Genomic DNA, 16,766 nt, shown 5'->3' with positions numbered 1-16,766 from the left:
CTTGTGATATTTTTCAAGTTTATAATTATATTATTAAAAAAAAATAGGTACTCTACGCTATAGATTATACACAATTAGAAAAATTAGATTTTTAATACATATTTGATTCAACTGTTAATAATTCAACTCATAAAATTAGTCCACAAATATGATTAAACGAAAGACACTCCTTCTCTATAGCGCATGCAACAGTAATCAAAACAAAGATAAATCACACACACCAGCATATTCCTGTTCAACTTATTTCTCGTCTCATGCTCATATACATATTGAGATGATTAGCACACAAACGGCTTGTCAACATGTTCGTCAGAGCAATAGAGGCCAGGGCGCTGACTGAAACCCTGCTTCTTCAGCATCTTCCTAGCCTTTAAAACAAGCTCTTGATTACTAATTTCACCATCTGTCTCCTCAATTATGATCTGAACTGCATTGCTGAGAGCTCCATAAGCTTCATGGGCATGGCCAGAAGGACTGGCATCCGCAGATGTTTGGTCAGTCTGACACCCACTGATTAGAATCCCTGCATCGGGAAGTGAACGCTTACCAGATCCAGCATAAACCTCCTCCTTGCTATCTACTTTGGTCTCCAAGGCAGGTTTTGCATACTCCTCGTTGTTCTCTTCCAGCTTATGCTTCAGAAATTCTTGAGCCAGACTGCCAACCATGCCCAAGAACCCACCATTGCCTTGTTCTTGTTGAAGTTTGTTGAATATTACATTCATAAATTTCTTCACTTTAGGGCTTGCATCTTCACCAAACATATCAAAAAGGGTTGGCCTTATCTTCCCAACATCAATATCATCTTTACCAGTTTTCTCCTTTAGTATTTCTATAAGAGTGGAGAGGGGTAAGGATTTGTTCTTCACATACCCTAGCTCACCGTAATCCGATTCAACATCTCTCTCATCATCATCTTCACGCCTATGGTGGTGATGACGCAGCCCAGAAGGAACATGAATTCCACGAGATTCAAATGCATTTTCCAATTTCTGGTGTAAGAAGCCTTTGAAGTCAAAACCAGAATCCGATTCCTCCTCTTGACGCCTCGTGCTTTCCCCAATCTGCTCCTTAGCATCTTCAATAAGGCCACCACTGTGACATGAATCGGATACAATTGTTACACGGCAACCTCCTGGGATTTTGTCCACAAACTCCCTGAAATCTTCATCTGTCCACCAAAAAAAAAAAAGCTCACTTTTAAAATCACAATATAACATCACTCCAGAAATCACCTGCAAAAAGCTTTTGCAGATTAACAAACAAACAAGTCTCTAGAATTCCAAAGTTCCTCACCCCTTCTCAACAGCAATAACAAACAATAAACCAATGAACTTTAGAGTGCCACCGAAATAGTTTGCCAAGCATAATCAAAACTCTACTTTGTACCTATATTTGAATCTATTACGATCCCAAGTGTAAAGTTTAAGAGTTAGATAACACATCAAAAAGTATATATTTTTGGATTTATATAAGTTTAGACTTTCTAATCTCTACTGCTAACCATTGGGGCTTGGTTCACTCAAGTAGAGCTTGACAGGGAGCTGCTGCACAGCCCCCCCTATGAAAGCAATAAACACCACATCAAAAAGTATGAGCTTTTGCTAAGAGATTTATATAACTTTGGACTCTCAAACCTATGCTTTTTGGCGAGGGATTTATGACTTTGGCCTTAAATTTAAACAGCTATCTTTGGGGTCTGATCCTAAGCCTATCCTTTGTGATTTCAAAATTGACTACCAATCGGACAAAGATATCCATCTCTTACAGTGCACATGCCGGTAAAAGATACTATGATTTAGCCGATCCAATCAAAACTACATTCAAATCAAACTACTTCTTACCCCGAGCTGCCTCATCTAACACAAATCAATAAAATCATGTAAGTAATGAATTCCAAAACGAAAATTCAAAATCAAATACCAGTAATAAGATTCATATCACAGGGAACAATGCACTCATCATAACCAGTATCATCGTCCTCTCCAGTCTCAGCCGGAAGCCGAGTCCCGTGACCACTGTAGTGAACAAATAGAAAGTCTCCAGGCTCAGCCGATCGCACCAGATCGTTCAAAGCTCTACGGATATTCCTGCCAGTTGGCTGAGTGTAGCGATCGTCCGTATCGATCAACACCACAATGTTTTCCTCCGGAAAACCATAACGGTTGAGGAGAGAAGAGTACATTCTTCTAACGTCGTTAATACATCCTTTCAATTCGGCCTTGGTGCCGGGATAATTGATTCCGATCAACACGGCTCTCTTCGTCATTTTCCCACTCAAACTGAGTTGGTGCGGCGTGGATCTCCAATAAATAATGAAAAATGAAGATAAATGACGCGTCGTCGTTTAAATGGTTAAATAAAAAATAAACCGAAAGTAGTTCCTTTATCTGTCGTGTCACTTGTTTCTTTGGTTTTTTTGAATTAAAATTAAGTGTCGGCCACTCAAATGGTAACACTTTATTGTTAATTTGTTTTTATAATTATTATTACCGATTTAATAAATAATTTATTATTAAATAATTAAATAATTTTAAATTAAAAAAAATAATATTTAATTATATAAGAATGTATTATATATATTTAGAAATATATAATTCATTAAATAAATTATGTATTAATATATTGTGACAAAGGAATTAGAATTAGAATTAAAACATTAAAAAAAAAATTGAATTTTGATATCTTGGATTTTGATAAGGCAAGAAATCTTGATTTACTCTTAAATGAATATATACCAAAAAATAACTTGGTAATATATCGTTATTATTCAAATCATTGTTGAGTAGAGGTGCAGCAGATAACTTTGATAACATGAATAACAAAATACAAATACAAAAGGAAAGGCCAGGTAAATCATTTCAAATGGTTTAACTAAGGATTGACATAATCACACTGGTGTCGAATTTCACCTTCATTGGGTTGAGTCAAGACCCCCACATTTCCGAGTTTCACCATGGATGCTGCAAATTGACCGAAGAAAAGTGATGGCTGAGAAACCATTAAATCAACAAAACTTGCACTTCTTTCATCTGAATATAAAGATTGATCAGTCAACAGCAATCCCATCTTCTTCTGCAAATTCTCATAGTATGCAATGTCAAAAATCCTCGGAGTTGTGGCATCAAGATCAACTACTGTGTTAAAATAGCTCGAAGGTCCACATTCTTCTTTCAGGGTTCTTAAGTATTTTCTGTCAAGTGAAGGATCAGATGCTCCTTGAGTTCCATTGAAGCTATACAGCCTGGAGTGGATTGATGAGCAAGAACTTCTGCCAATGGTGTGAGCGCCTGAGAGCACAACCAGGTCAAGAATGTTTAAGCCGAGTCTATCAAAGAGATTGATCAGAGTGGTGACGTTTTCATTGCCTTGAGGAACAACACGATTGGCTTCTCTGGCTATGGAGATTCTTCCATCTTTTCGTCCAAATGGGACTTCCCAGAATGGACCTCCAGCTATGAGGGTGGCATCTCTGGCTACTGCTGTGAGAATGTCTGCACATGAGACAGTTTTGTGGCACTGTCTCTCAACTTCTGACTTGATATCATTGATCACTGCATAACCTCTTAGAGTCCTGCTCGCCTTGGCTCTCCTCTCGCTGCCTCTATAGTTCAGCAAAATCGAACCATCACAGCCCTGCAACAATAATTTTATTCAAGTTCATATTAAAAGATTGAAGTGGTTATGTAATTGTTTGGTGATTTTAGGTCTTTTCTATGTCAAAAACTAGTTCAAGGAAACTAGACTTTCCCCATAAATTGCTCCGTTTCGACACTTCCATATGGAGGAGCAACGCGCTACTGATTGACCTTCACTTACATATTGATTGAAGTATATATGCAATAATAATTTTAGTCAAATTCATAACAAAAAGTTTATACTGAAAAGATTGAAGTATATCTTAGGGACAAAACTTTTCCTCATACTTATATATTGAACACTTAATCACTTTTCTAAAAGATGTAAGATAACCTAACAACCTCTACATTTTAAGATATCTCACAACCAACTATCTTTTGACACTTCTCATTACCAACCATTGGGAGGAGCAATTAGTTAATAATTAGACTTACGATTATTAATTGGATATTCATATCAATTGGGTCGATATACTAATTTCTCGTGTTTTTTTCTATTTAATGCGGAATAGCTCAACAACCATCCCTTTCAACACTACTCACAACTAGTCATCCGAATGAGCAATGAGTTATTGGTTAGACCTTTACGTTAACTAGTTAACCATCAACCAGTCACAACCCTTAGATAGAGTTGTTTCAATTGAGTTCTGAAGTAAAGTGTTATTAAGCCTCTCCCACGTCAAAAACTACTTCAAAGGGTGAGGTTTTCCCTTACATTTGTATACTTACACCTAGCTCTATTCCCAACTGCTGCAGAACAACCCAATGAAAATATATAATTATGCGTTAATAATGTTGTTAATGCTAATTACCCTGACAGCACAGTCGTGGAAGTGCAAACGAATGAGGCTAGCAGCCAAAGTCTGGTCTGTATTAACCCAAGCTTGAACTTTTTCCTGAATGATGGCTTCAAGATTTGGACATGTTGCAGCATAATAACCGGAGGACAAGGAGGCTTCTGGAGGCAACGTCCTTGGTGCTCTTTTAGGCTTATGGGTTGCAGGTTTCGGAGGCACATGATTAGCCAATACAGCCATGGAGAGCTGCCATTGAATAAGAAGTAGAATTTGAACAAAGAGAGCGATAGCATTGCAGGACAACTTCAACATCTTCATTTTAGATGGCAGGTTAGAGCAGGAAGCAGGAAGCAAGTTAGGTTTATATGAGATTGCTGGGTGTGTCCTTATAACTGGTTTTTGATAAATAAAATATATACACAGTTGTAATGAGGAAGACTTCAGCTGCTTCTGATATTCCAAGATAAAAACTACGTGAGAGGCACTCTCAGAGCAGAAAGATAGACATGCATACATGTACAAGTTATTAGATGAGATCTACCCGTAGTTATGTCAAATAATAGTTTATTAATAATGCTTTCCCGGTTTCTCTCAATGACTATAAGAAAGCATTGTTTTAAAACACGGATTAGATTAACAGGCTATATGATCAATTAGATTTAGATCGATGTTAGTAAGTTTTAATATGTCAGATTCAAATTCAAACTAAAATGAGTTTTAATAATTAAATTAGATTGATTTAAATTTAAATTAGATCCATTTGATTAGATCAAACCGATGTTATCCATAAACACTATATTAGATCGAAGAGATTTAGAGGTTCTAGTGGCGAAGAATCCATCAGGGGATCAAGTGTCAATGTTATATGCTATAATTATTGTTTATCTTGCAAGGAATCAATCGCAGTTGACCTCAGAGATTAATGTATTCTTCAACAAAGAAAGAGGGGATATTATAAATTCTGGCAAATTCCAAGTAATCGATTGTTGAATGGGCCGGCCCGTGAATGAAATTAAGATTCTGCATAACAGAGCATATTTCTTCACACCACAGGGAAATTCAATAGTCGGATGGAATCGTTGAGTCAAGTTGGGTCTGGGAGCTGTTTAAGCTTTAAATCCAATTTTTAATATTTGTTTAAATTAGTCATAATAAAAAATATCATCCAATGAATGAATATACGGTAGCATTAAAAAGATAAATAATATTTGAAACAATAAATCCAAGTTAAACCAGCTCGGATCAAACCCACCCTCGACCCGGCAGATACACAAAGTCACAATGCTATACTTATAGTACAATGGTTACAAAACAACAGACATCAAACAAACGCAGATAAAAAGAAATTTTCACATCAGACTATCACACTTCACAAATATACATGAATTAATTTCTTCAAGCTTTGCAGCAGACAAAACGACCAAATCCTTTAGGGGGTTGACCTTCTTCTTCTTCCCCAGAAATTTCGACTGATGACTTGTGCTTACTCTTCTTCTTCTTCCTTTCATCTTTAGGCACATTCACAACGAGCACCCCATCACGCATTGAGGCTTTAATCTCATCAACTTTAGCATCTTCAGGCAAAAGAAACTGCCTCGTGAAGCTCCCATGATGTGTCCTCTCTTTACAGTGCCACTTTTCGCCTTTCTCTTCAGGCTCTTGTTTTCTCTCAGCACTTAAATGCAGAGTCCTGCCCTCATGAACTTCCACCTTCACGTCTTCTCTTGTAAGGCCTGGAAGATCGAATTTGAAGATGTGGGCATGTGGAGTTTCTTTCCAGTCCATTTGGGTGTCCACGTTTTCTGAGAAAATCAATCCTGGAAAAGGATTGAATATGCTTTGTTGATTCATGAGAGAGTGCAGCAATGCCATGTCTGTTGAAGTGGTTTCAGTTGAATTGATTATGATGTGTTTGGATGGTGAGAAAATGGTATTTATAATACATGCTGGAAGAGAATGATATGTTCTTGAATTTTCTCGAGTGTTGGCTAAAGAAATGGACATCGATGACAAAGTCAATGTGCTAGAAGACTCTGGGAAAACCTGGAAAATTTTGCCTTTATAGTCAAAGGAAGACTTTAAAGCTGTGGAAAATTAGAAGTAATCAACTATGGACTTGGATCCAAAGATGAACCAAAAAGCCTTAAAAATTAGCCCAAAGAAAAACAAACAGTAAATTCTGAATTAACATAGAAACAGAAATCTTTACGAAAAATATCCCGAATGAGAAAAACCATGAACAAACGAAAGGGAAAATTTCACCTTAGCTGAAGATGATTACAAGATGAAAAGGATTATTTTGTTCTCTGTATTAAAGCACACACTCAATCTTCCTCCTTTTACATACACTGTAGTAAGACTTTTATATAAAATGTTTACTCGTAAGTCATATGTTCGTATCTTTAAAAATATCTTTGAAAAAACACATTTCGAATACATATTTTGTATTTAAATAATCTTTTATAGAATTAGAGTCACTACTATATCATACTTTGAGGGCAAAACCACTTCAATCTCTTTAAAAAATCACAATTTGAATTTGTATTCAAATAACCTTTTATGGAATTCGAGTCACCATAGATATAATAAGAATACTTAAGTTTGGAACCTAAACCTGTAGTGGACACCACCAGGAGCAAAAATACACATTTAATATGGCCAAACGACTATTTCCCACCCAAGGTATGCGGTACTGACAAGTTTTCCACCCTTTAACTATGGAAACACCAAACACCCACCCATGACCGGTTAGATTTAACAAAACTCTAACGGTGGTAAGAGTAAAATCGTCATTTTCTCTAGAATATTAAAAATAAACTAAAATAGAATATATTTTGCCCCCCTAATCTTTAAAAACTAAAATTCCCCCCAGCCTAAGTTTTAAAAATCGTAGTTTCACCCTCTCGAAGCATTGCCGACGGTCTCCGGCTCCATTGCCGACGGTCTCTCCCTCCCGAAGCATCCTCACCTTCTGGAGATCTCTTTCCTCCCATTTGGACTTCCAATCGGAATCGGAGAAGCCGTGGAAGACGAAGAACTTCGTCGGGGAAGACGAAGTTCTTCGTCTTCCTAGTCGTCATCATCGTCTGGGAAGACGACGTCTTCCCAGACGAAGACGAGACAACGAGATGACTCGTCGTCCTCTGGGAAGACGAGTCGTCTTCATCTGGGAAGACAATCGTCTTCCCAGACGACGAAGACGAGATCGATCGATCTCATCTTCGTTGTCTGGAAAGACGATTTCTCTTCCCAGACGACTTCTTTCTGCGTCGGATGCGTTGGGATTGAGTTGAGGGGGGCCGTCGGTGGAAGAGAAACCATCGGGAGGGGAAGACGGCCGGTGATGGCGCCGGAGAAAGCAAAAGGGTTTGGAAATAAACCCTGGGGGGGAAATGCAATCTTTTCAAACTTAGCTTAGGGAAAAAATGTTAGGTTTTAAACTTTTAGGGGGGAAAATGAGATTAAATTTACCACCGTTAGAGTTTTGTTAAATCTAACCAGTTATGGGTGGGTGTTTGATGTTTCCATAATTAAATGGTGGAAACTTGTCATTACAGCATACCTTGGGTGGGAAATAGTCGTTTGGCCCATTTAATATCTTACCCAAAATCATTGACACTCTATTGGTTTAAATCGTTGAAGATTAAGGATTGGCCAAGGGTCCATTGTCCATATGAAAGGAGGAACACACTTGTCCATAGAGTTGAAAGGATACTTGATTCTATATTTATACTGAGACAATGACAAGACAGAAAAGCTTCCCATGTGCTTGCTCCTAAGGATAAAATGCAAAGCAAACACATTCTTTCATGTATGACAACATCCAAATTATTTTCAATTTGATGATAAATAAATGATTTGGCTGTAAACTTAAATTAAGGAATTAATGGATATACATTTGTGTATGTACGTATTATCATTAACAACTATGTATGTAATTTTAAATTTATGTAAAATAAGTTAAGCTAACATTAGTTTAAATTGGTTAATCCACTTTTGTCGTTTACTAAAATGAAATTAATTAGAAATGTATGTGATAAATTAGACACAAAGAAGCTTCTAACATAATCCAACCCGCTACTTGACAGTATTTCTATGGTTATGTTATGATATTGACAACTTAACAAAAAAGTTCTAACAAAATATGCATTGAACTTACCTCTCTTTTTTAAATTTAAATTCAAAATTAATTTTTTATAGTGTTACATGATGATAACATAACGATCATACTCCATTATACTAGAAAGTTATTACCTACCATCGTAAATGTGAGATATGAATGAAAAACAAATTAACATATTACTCCTTCAAAGTGAGACATATTTACCGTATTATAAGTTGTTAATTGTTATTCTTGTAACTAATAACAACTTTAAATATCGTTCAATATGTTTAATAAAGAAGAGTTTTTCGTGTAACTTTTTGTTGTATATGTGTGTCTATATATATATATATATATATATATATATATATATATAATACAAAATAAGTGTATGATATTTTTTGTGGGAATGTGATGATGATGTATCATGCTCTTGTGAATTGCAAACTAGTTAGGCTAAGATCCTTTTTGTTCGTATTCCATTGGCTCATATCCATGAATCCTAATTGCAAGAGTGAGACAACTTAACATAGATGTTCCCTTTTGATTATTTTTTTGTACACACAATAATGCTATATGTGTGGATTCCCCATTTTGAATAAAGTAGCCTTATCTCTGCCATAAATGAAAGAAAGCTTTGTTTCTTTGGACTTTCTAAGTGACTGTGTCAGAAGCTGCCTTCCATATTCCTTCTCATAACTTTCCTGTAAGTTTCTTCAACTCTTTAATCATGATAGTGACGGTGAATACAACAGTTTATAAAATCCCCATTTCCTATATTACTCGGTTTAAAACATGAGAAAATTCACTTCTGCAAAAATGGAAGCCTTCAAGGAAAAGAAAAGCATGTGTTTTAAGACATAAAATAGTTGTTGTACAGTAGTGATCCGAAATCATGTAAGTCACTTGAATTCAGAAGTATGGATTGAAAGGTGAATTTGTATAAAGATCTATGGTGGTATCCAAAGAAATTTCAAAAAACATTTCGGTAAATACTACCGTTAGGATCATGTCCACTTGTTAGTCTAATTGAAAAAAAGGAGTATGATTTGTAGATATAAACGATCTACTATAGTGAGATATTCGTCAAAAAAATTTTCTTTGTCTTGTGAACTTTTTTATTTATGGTAAAATTTTCTTCATCCTTCACTCCACTGACGGTTTTTCATTTAGGAAGTATAGATTCAAAAAGTAAATTTTTAAAGGAGATTTGTGGTGATAGTGAATGACTTTTTCAAATATATGCAAGTAAATATAGTGGTTAATACTCTACTTGTTTGTCATTGTAGTGCAAGTACAATTTGTTGTTGAAATGTGACATGCAAATACATGTTAAACATCTCTTTATCTGGTAATTTTTTCATTCATAATGATATTTTCTCTATTTTTACCCATGATTTTTTGTTTGTACGAAAATTTTCAGATAAATACTTGTGTCCCTGTGTTGAATATTTGTATATTTTGCTGTTTGGTTTTTCTCTAGTTTTCGCAAGGTAATTAATAATAGAACAAAAACACAAGCTATACATATTGTTGGTGGCATTATTTTGCCTTGTTTGTCCAGCATTAGTCATAATTATTGATTAGAAGTATAAAGTGTCTGGCTATATCACATGGGTTGTCTCAAAACTGACCAAAAAAGATTGATAAACGAATGTTCGTCGTGGGAAGAAGGATGCTTCAATCAACCAAATAATTAATTTGTAAGTCTCCGGTGCTATTATGAAAATTAGGGTTTCATGTGTTTTCAATTTAAACACACTTATATTACCAGCTACCTCTCGATCACATGTAGTGTTGGCAAGCTTTTTATCATGTGCCATGCTTTTGTCGAATAAAGGGTCAGCTTTTGGTTAAATGCACCTGCTTATATCGGGAACAACAGTCTGGGTTTTGAGTGAGTGTGAATAGAATATTTTTGCCAACGTTTTTTTGTCTGCATTTCATGGAATTGGAATCCATCTTTCCAAAGAAGCTTAACAGTAACTTCATTTATGAATTTTTATTTTTGTTTTTCAGTTAATTGATAGCTAAAGCTAAGCTCATCCCTTTACTTGAACCCACCCTAATTATTATAATTACTTAAAATTAAAATTCATAATTAGCCGATAAGGCTTGCTTATCGGAAACTTTTTATTGGCTTTAAATTTGACCCTTTTTTTAGTGAATGCACAAAACGCAATGGAATAAAGACACCAGATTCAATAATATGGCCATCAGATTAGTTCATTTTCGTTTAATCTTCTTCTTTTTGGTCTTGTCATTCTTAGTAGTAAGCCTAGCGTGGAGCAGACGTCATAAAATGAATAGTTATGAAGGTGATATATAGTAATTAGAAGCATCATTTTCATGGGTCCATTTAGAACTAATTAGAATAAATCTAGATATATAACAAATCCCATTTAAACAACTAGATTCAATATATTAAAATCTAGATATATCTTTGTAATTATTCAATTATAATTCCTCTTATTCTATAATAGAGGTAAAAGTATACCATTATTTTATCAACTTTGCTCTAAAATAGTAAATAATATAGCAATAAATGTAAATTTTTAATATATAAATTAAACCAGTTTAAAAATCTTATTGTGTTTACTATTGCTTTCAGAACACTTAGAGTTTCATAATTATCGTTAATCATACTTATCCCACATGTAATGTTGGAATCCCTTTCTATTTTAACCTTTCCAAGACAGATTATAACTTTGGACCTACTTTAGGGATAAATATTCAACCTTCATGTATCTTAAATTAGTCAGATCATGGAAAAGTTTTGTGCTTTGTTGTTAGGATAATAAAACAAATTAAACCGGTCGTAATTGATTGGTGTGTGTTAATTCTTTTGACTGTCCATCAACATTATTAATTATGATTAGCAATTTGTTGATGCATGTGGACAAAATTTTAAATTGCATATAGTCCAAGAACAAAAATAGTTACTTCACATATCAACATCGATATCATGAACTGTATTTGAAATTTTCTGCCATTCTCGTGGATGAAGAAGGTTCATAAGATGTTAAAAATTTCACCAACAATAATTATGTAAACGTGGAGGTGTGATGTTACATCAGTAAAATGGTTTGACTTGACGTTCGAAAGTTTTCATCCATTGATATGTTATCAACCTTTCTTAGATAAAACTTTGACAAAGTAATAATATGAGATATAAAAATATCATCCATTTATCTATATACAATTTTGTTGTATTTTGTAAGATAAAATAAAATAATAAATTTGTTATTACATAGTTGATACAACCATATCCTAATAGCATAATGAATCTAGATAAATAATAGAACTATCATGATTTATATGGTTACTTATATAGTTAACCACTAAACACATCTTTGGTGCAGCATTTGTGTATGTTGATTAGAAAAAAGTCTAATGACAGAACAATGGTGAAGTTTTGAAGACACATAATATAAGCATGGGATAAAATTTGTTAGCAAGGTTTTTTCACACACTATTTTCGAAACCCCTGTGACCTTTTGCAATAATCTGAACAACAAGCTGAGCAAAGGGTCCACATCCCATTCCAATTCTTTTAAGAAGTTAATACAGAAACCCCATCTCTTTGACTTTTCAGGTTACCATACAAGAGAGACATCGACATTTAAAGCTAACCAAGGCAAGATCCCACAGGGTAGTTGTGTATATGCATGCATAAATTCCTTGAAGATTAATTAATTATTCGGTAAGGTTTATTCCCTTTTTTAGATGGTTATAATTATTAATTTATTTTCTGATTGAACTATGTGGGTATCATGTTAATGCTGCCAAAAATTTCTGGAAAAAGCATATATGAGATACTAATATATATGTCCTACTTAAAGAAGTAGCATATATATATATATATATAAACTAATCAAGAAATCAACTTTTAATATTATAATTAATTAATGTAATAAAGGTTTTTTATGAACTTATAAATAGGAACAATTTCAAACTGAACTCAAATTGAAGAAGCATTAGTTTATGGAGCTGAACTTTAACTTGAGATTGATGTTTACTATGGATCGAGCTAGTCTTATTGCAATTGTTTCTCTTTTTCCTTAGATTCTTCTTCTTCTTCTATTTCATTGGTGGTTTTTTTTTCTTTTCTAACGAGTCTTCATCTTCTTTACAGTTAATATTCACAAACTTAAGCGAACAAAACTTTAAGTCAAGTTGTTGTTTTAGATTTGAATTAAATTTGAATTAGTTTCTATTTGAGCCAATTCAAATCTGCCCCTTGTTATAATTCTTTTTTATTAGTTTTAATTGTTTATCTAAAAATTTAATTCTGCCTCTTAAAGGGAATTTGGTGTGTGTCTTACATCAAAAGGTTCTGAATGTGGTTTATTATATGTATAAAATATAAAGCTCTCCCATGTTACCTTTCCCTCACACCCAGAAGAATTAATTCTTAAGAGATAGAGAGAGAGAATCGAAAGATTCCCCTCCAGCTAAAAAGAATACATCAATCATTGGTCTTTTCCTTGCATTTTCACCAACCTTATCCTCCACTCTAAATCCAATTTTATATATATATATATATATATATATATATATATATATATATATATATATATATATATATAATTTCAATCAAATTCGGAATTAGGGCTTCTGCGTAAATGAGATATTTACTATTATATGTCCGTTTGAATCATTGAAGGTATTGATTACTAATTTTAGAAGAATCATACTTGAAAAACTAGTTTTTAATTAACTTTATATTTTTTTAAGTGATATGAAGTCTTACATTTTATATTTGCATTGTAATAATTTTTAACATGAATATATATATAAACTCTAACAAACAGATCCTTTCTATCAACTTCCTTGATTCTTGTACATAGAATAATAGGAATTAAGAATATGATTAGAAGAAATTTAGGCCGAGTGGCCAGCAATTAGAAAGCTGACATGGCCAGCCCTCGTGGTTTCGTTAGCAAAAAGTAATGTCATTCACAAGAGGTTGTATGGCAGACCCCAACCCCCCCATGTTGCTTCTTCTCTTTAACCTGTACCCACTCATTTTCTTCCCTTTTTATATATAAACAATAACCCCACTTCTTCCTCTTCATCCCCCTTCTTCAATACCTCATCATCATCACCATCTCTCTTTTATTTCATTTCCCTTCAAGCTAGATTGTACAACTTCTTTTCTTTTCAATATTAAGCTTATATTATAGACCACTGTTACATTTTCCTGGCTGAAACAAAACAGCATGTGTAGTTCTAAGGCTAAAGTCACCACTAGCATTGAAGCCACACCGGCTGTTGCTAAAATTAATGGCAGACCGGTGCTTCAACCCACCTGCAACCGTGTTCCTAGCCTAGAACGCCGTAATTCATTGAAGAAATTATCAACAAAGGCAAAATCATCTCCTTCTCCTCCTCCACCCCCACCACCATTGCCAACTTTTGTTTCTAAGGCTTGTCTCACTCCTCCTATTTCTCCCAAGTCAAAGTCACCTAGGCCACCAGCCATCAAGCGAGCTGGTAGTGATCACAACAATGGATTGAATTCGAGCTCAGAAAAAGTTGTTACTCCTAGAAACACCGTCAAGACTTTAGAGAGAAAAAAGTCTAAAAGTTTTAAGGAAGGTGGTCATGCTGTTGTCAATAATAATGTGGAGGCATCCTTGAGTTATTCTTCTTCCTTGATTGTTGAGTCACCAGGAAGCATTGCTGCTGTGAGGAGGGAACAAATGGCGCTTCAACATGCCCAACGTAAGATGAGAATTGCTCATTATGGAAGATCAAAGTCTGCCAAATTTGAAGCCAAAATTGTTCCCAGTGATAATTCTGCTAGCACCACCGCAACAAAAGCTACCGAGGAAGAGAAGAGATGCAGCTTTATTACACCAAATTCAGGTACCCTCTTTGAGAAAAATTGATAATTTGAAATATTAAATCTCATTTAATAAGTTAGGTTGAACGTCACTTTTGTTTCATTTGTTACAGATCCCATCTATGTCGCTTACCATGATGAAGAATGGGGAGTTCCAGTCCATGATGATAAGTAAGACTCTTTCTCTCTCTTGTTCAGCTTTCACTTTCGGATCTCTTGTAGTTTGCTAAGACTAAAGTTGGCTTTTTTCTCTCTCTGATTTTTATGCAGTATGTTGTTTGAATTGCTTGTGCTGAGTGGTGCTCAGGTTGGCTCCGATTGGACTTCAATCCTGAAGAAGCGACAAGATTTCAGGTTGGACATATCAATTATCTTAATTTGTTTGAACATATACTTATTCTCTAATTAAACACACAGGTAAATAAATAAATGATCTCTTTCTTCTCGTTTGCAGGGATGCATTTTCAGGCTTTGATGCAGAAACTGTGGCCAACTTGACTGACAAGCAAATGATGTCAATTAGTACACAATATGGCATTGATTTGAGCCGGGTTAGAGGGGTTGTCGACAATGCTATGCGAATTCTTGAGGTATTATATTAGCTACAGTCATGATTTTGAGTGGCCTTGTTCCTTCTTTTCATGGCCTCACTAGTTGCTGCTAGTTGACTCGGATCTGAGCTAGCTGAAGGTTTAGCTCCAAATTGGGATAGTTTTAATTTGAGTTCAAATCAAGCCAGCTCAATCTAGTAGTTTTAATGGAGAGTTTTGATAATTTCATTTTCTTCAATGACCTTTTTTCATTTTTTACTATTCTTATTTTTTATCTTTGTTGATTATTTTTATTCTTCAACTTTTTTCAACTGCTTCTCTAACAATTTTATTGTCAATTTGAGTTTAAGATAGACTTTTTAAAATCGTATCCAACTTGAATCAATTTTTGTATTCGAATGTATTTTATACTGCTAGCTCTCAATAATAATTAATTTTTTATAGCTCTAACTTCAAAACAACTTTTTAGTTGGTAGAAAGAACAGAGTTACATATTTTATGTCATTAAGAAAAGCTACAAAAGACTTGATTTGGTGAAAAGTTTGTTGGGAAGCAAGTTGATTATTAAAATTTGTCAGTTGTTTTAGTTTTAGAGCTAGTTATAAATGACCCCACGGCACATATAGGCTGTGAACAGTGAGCCACCATGAAAGAACAAAGCAGCTGCAAATTAATTAAATTTAAATAATGAGAACATTGATTTCATATCTATAGCTGGATCATGACCATTTTCTTATGTAAGTTTGTTTGATGAGTGCAGATCAGAAAGGAGTTCGGATCATTAGAGAAATACATATGGGGATTTGTTAACCACAAGGCGATCAACACACAGTACAAATTTGGGCACAAAATTCCAGTGAAGACATCAAAATCAGAAAACATAAGCAAGGACATGGTTAGGAGAGGACTGAGGTTCGTGGGTCCAACAGTGGTCCATTCATTCATGCAAGCCAGCGGCCTAACCAACGACCACTTAATCACCTGCCACAGGCACCTCCCTTGCACCTTACTAGCCGCCTGCCGCCGCCCCAACCACTGATCATCATCAACTATAGACTCATCTGATATATTTATGTTCTAACTATATATGTATTACTTCGACTGGATTGTGTAAAATATGGGATATACAGGGAAACTTATAGGGGGGTTTGTGACTTTTAATGAGTTTGATTTGATAGTGTGAGTGTTTTGAAAATAGGAAAAAGAAAAGAAAAAGAAGAGCATGTGGAAATGGGAGGCAAATGCATGTGTGGGGTGTCAGTTGCTTTAAAAATTCCATGTGAGAATCGATCACAGTTGAATTATTTGATCAGTTTGCTTTCCTTTAACAGGCTGTGCGTGTTGTTATAGGAGGAGCGTCCGTCTGTGTAGACCCACCAGCTATCCACATTTCTGCCTTAGCTATCTATAGTTGATTTTGGGGTTGAGTTGTATTGTATTTGCTGCTAACTTACCATCTGGCTTTTGGGTGAATAATATTATCGGAAAAAACCCAGTAAGATGAATGTATCTTGGATTTGGTGTGGATTTTTTGAATGATTATGAATCATGTTTGAAATATTTGTCATGTGCAGCTAAAGCTTTCTATATACTGTTCACAACACTTTTGAAAAATGTTAACCAGATGCACAAGATAAGTATCTTTCCTCTCCATGTGCCCACTTTCTTTCCAACTCAATAATTAATGGTATAGTCTTTTATAATTATCTTCCCCATGTGCCCACTTTCTTTTGACATATTCCATCTCTCTACCAATTGTATATGGCTTCACCCTTCATGCATGAATTTTGAAGGAAATTTCAATTTAGTGGTGGGCTTGCATATGTTGAG

General features: G+C 34.7%; 4 protein-coding genes across 4 annotated transcripts; 1 reads left to right on the top strand and 3 right to left on the bottom strand.

Moving 5' to 3' along the window:
* Positions 1 to 74: 74 nt before the first annotated feature.
* On the bottom strand, positions 75 to 2,358 carry LOC123198005 (metacaspase-5-like). Its single transcript, XM_044612574.1, has 2 exons — positions 1,924 to 2,358; positions 75 to 1,171 (listed from the first exon to the last, which is right to left on the bottom strand). The coding sequence occupies exons 1-2, from the start codon at positions 2,267 to 2,269 to the stop codon at positions 279 to 281; spliced, it is 1,239 nt and encodes a 412-aa protein (XP_044468509.1). The 5' UTR covers positions 2,270 to 2,358; the 3' UTR covers positions 75 to 278.
* Positions 2,359 to 2,838: 480 nt separating this feature from the next.
* On the bottom strand, positions 2,839 to 4,753 carry LOC123198011 (peroxidase 7-like). The gene is made up of 2 exons (XM_044612580.1): positions 4,451 to 4,753; positions 2,839 to 3,636 (listed from the first exon to the last, which is right to left on the bottom strand). Exons 1-2 carry the CDS (start codon positions 4,751 to 4,753, stop codon positions 2,875 to 2,877), a joined length of 1,065 nt encoding a protein of 354 aa, XP_044468515.1. The 3' UTR covers positions 2,839 to 2,874.
* An 851-nt stretch (positions 4,754 to 5,604) lies between these two features.
* LOC123198003 (18.1 kDa class I heat shock protein-like) lies at positions 5,605 to 6,457 on the bottom strand. Its single transcript, XM_044612572.1, has one exon. It carries the CDS (start codon positions 6,437 to 6,439, stop codon positions 5,831 to 5,833), a length of 609 nt encoding a protein of 202 aa, XP_044468507.1. The 5' UTR covers positions 6,440 to 6,457; the 3' UTR covers positions 5,605 to 5,830.
* Positions 6,458 to 13,605: 7,148 nt separating this feature from the next.
* Positions 13,606 to 16,496, top strand: LOC123198002. The gene is made up of 5 exons (XM_044612571.1): positions 13,606 to 14,408; positions 14,499 to 14,556; positions 14,656 to 14,739; positions 14,840 to 14,975; positions 15,697 to 16,496. Exons 1-5 carry the CDS (start codon positions 13,760 to 13,762, stop codon positions 15,973 to 15,975), a joined length of 1,206 nt encoding a protein of 401 aa, XP_044468506.1. The 5' UTR covers positions 13,606 to 13,759; the 3' UTR covers positions 15,976 to 16,496.
* The last annotated feature ends 270 nt before the right edge of the window (positions 16,497 to 16,766 follow it).

This window comes from Mangifera indica, chromosome 15 (genome assembly GCF_011075055.1).
Source record: "Mangifera indica cultivar Alphonso chromosome 15, CATAS_Mindica_2.1, whole genome shotgun sequence".
Lineage (NCBI taxonomy): Eukaryota > Viridiplantae > Streptophyta > Magnoliopsida > Sapindales > Anacardiaceae > Mangifera > Mangifera indica.
This window is presented reverse-complemented; position numbering and strand designations above follow the sequence as displayed.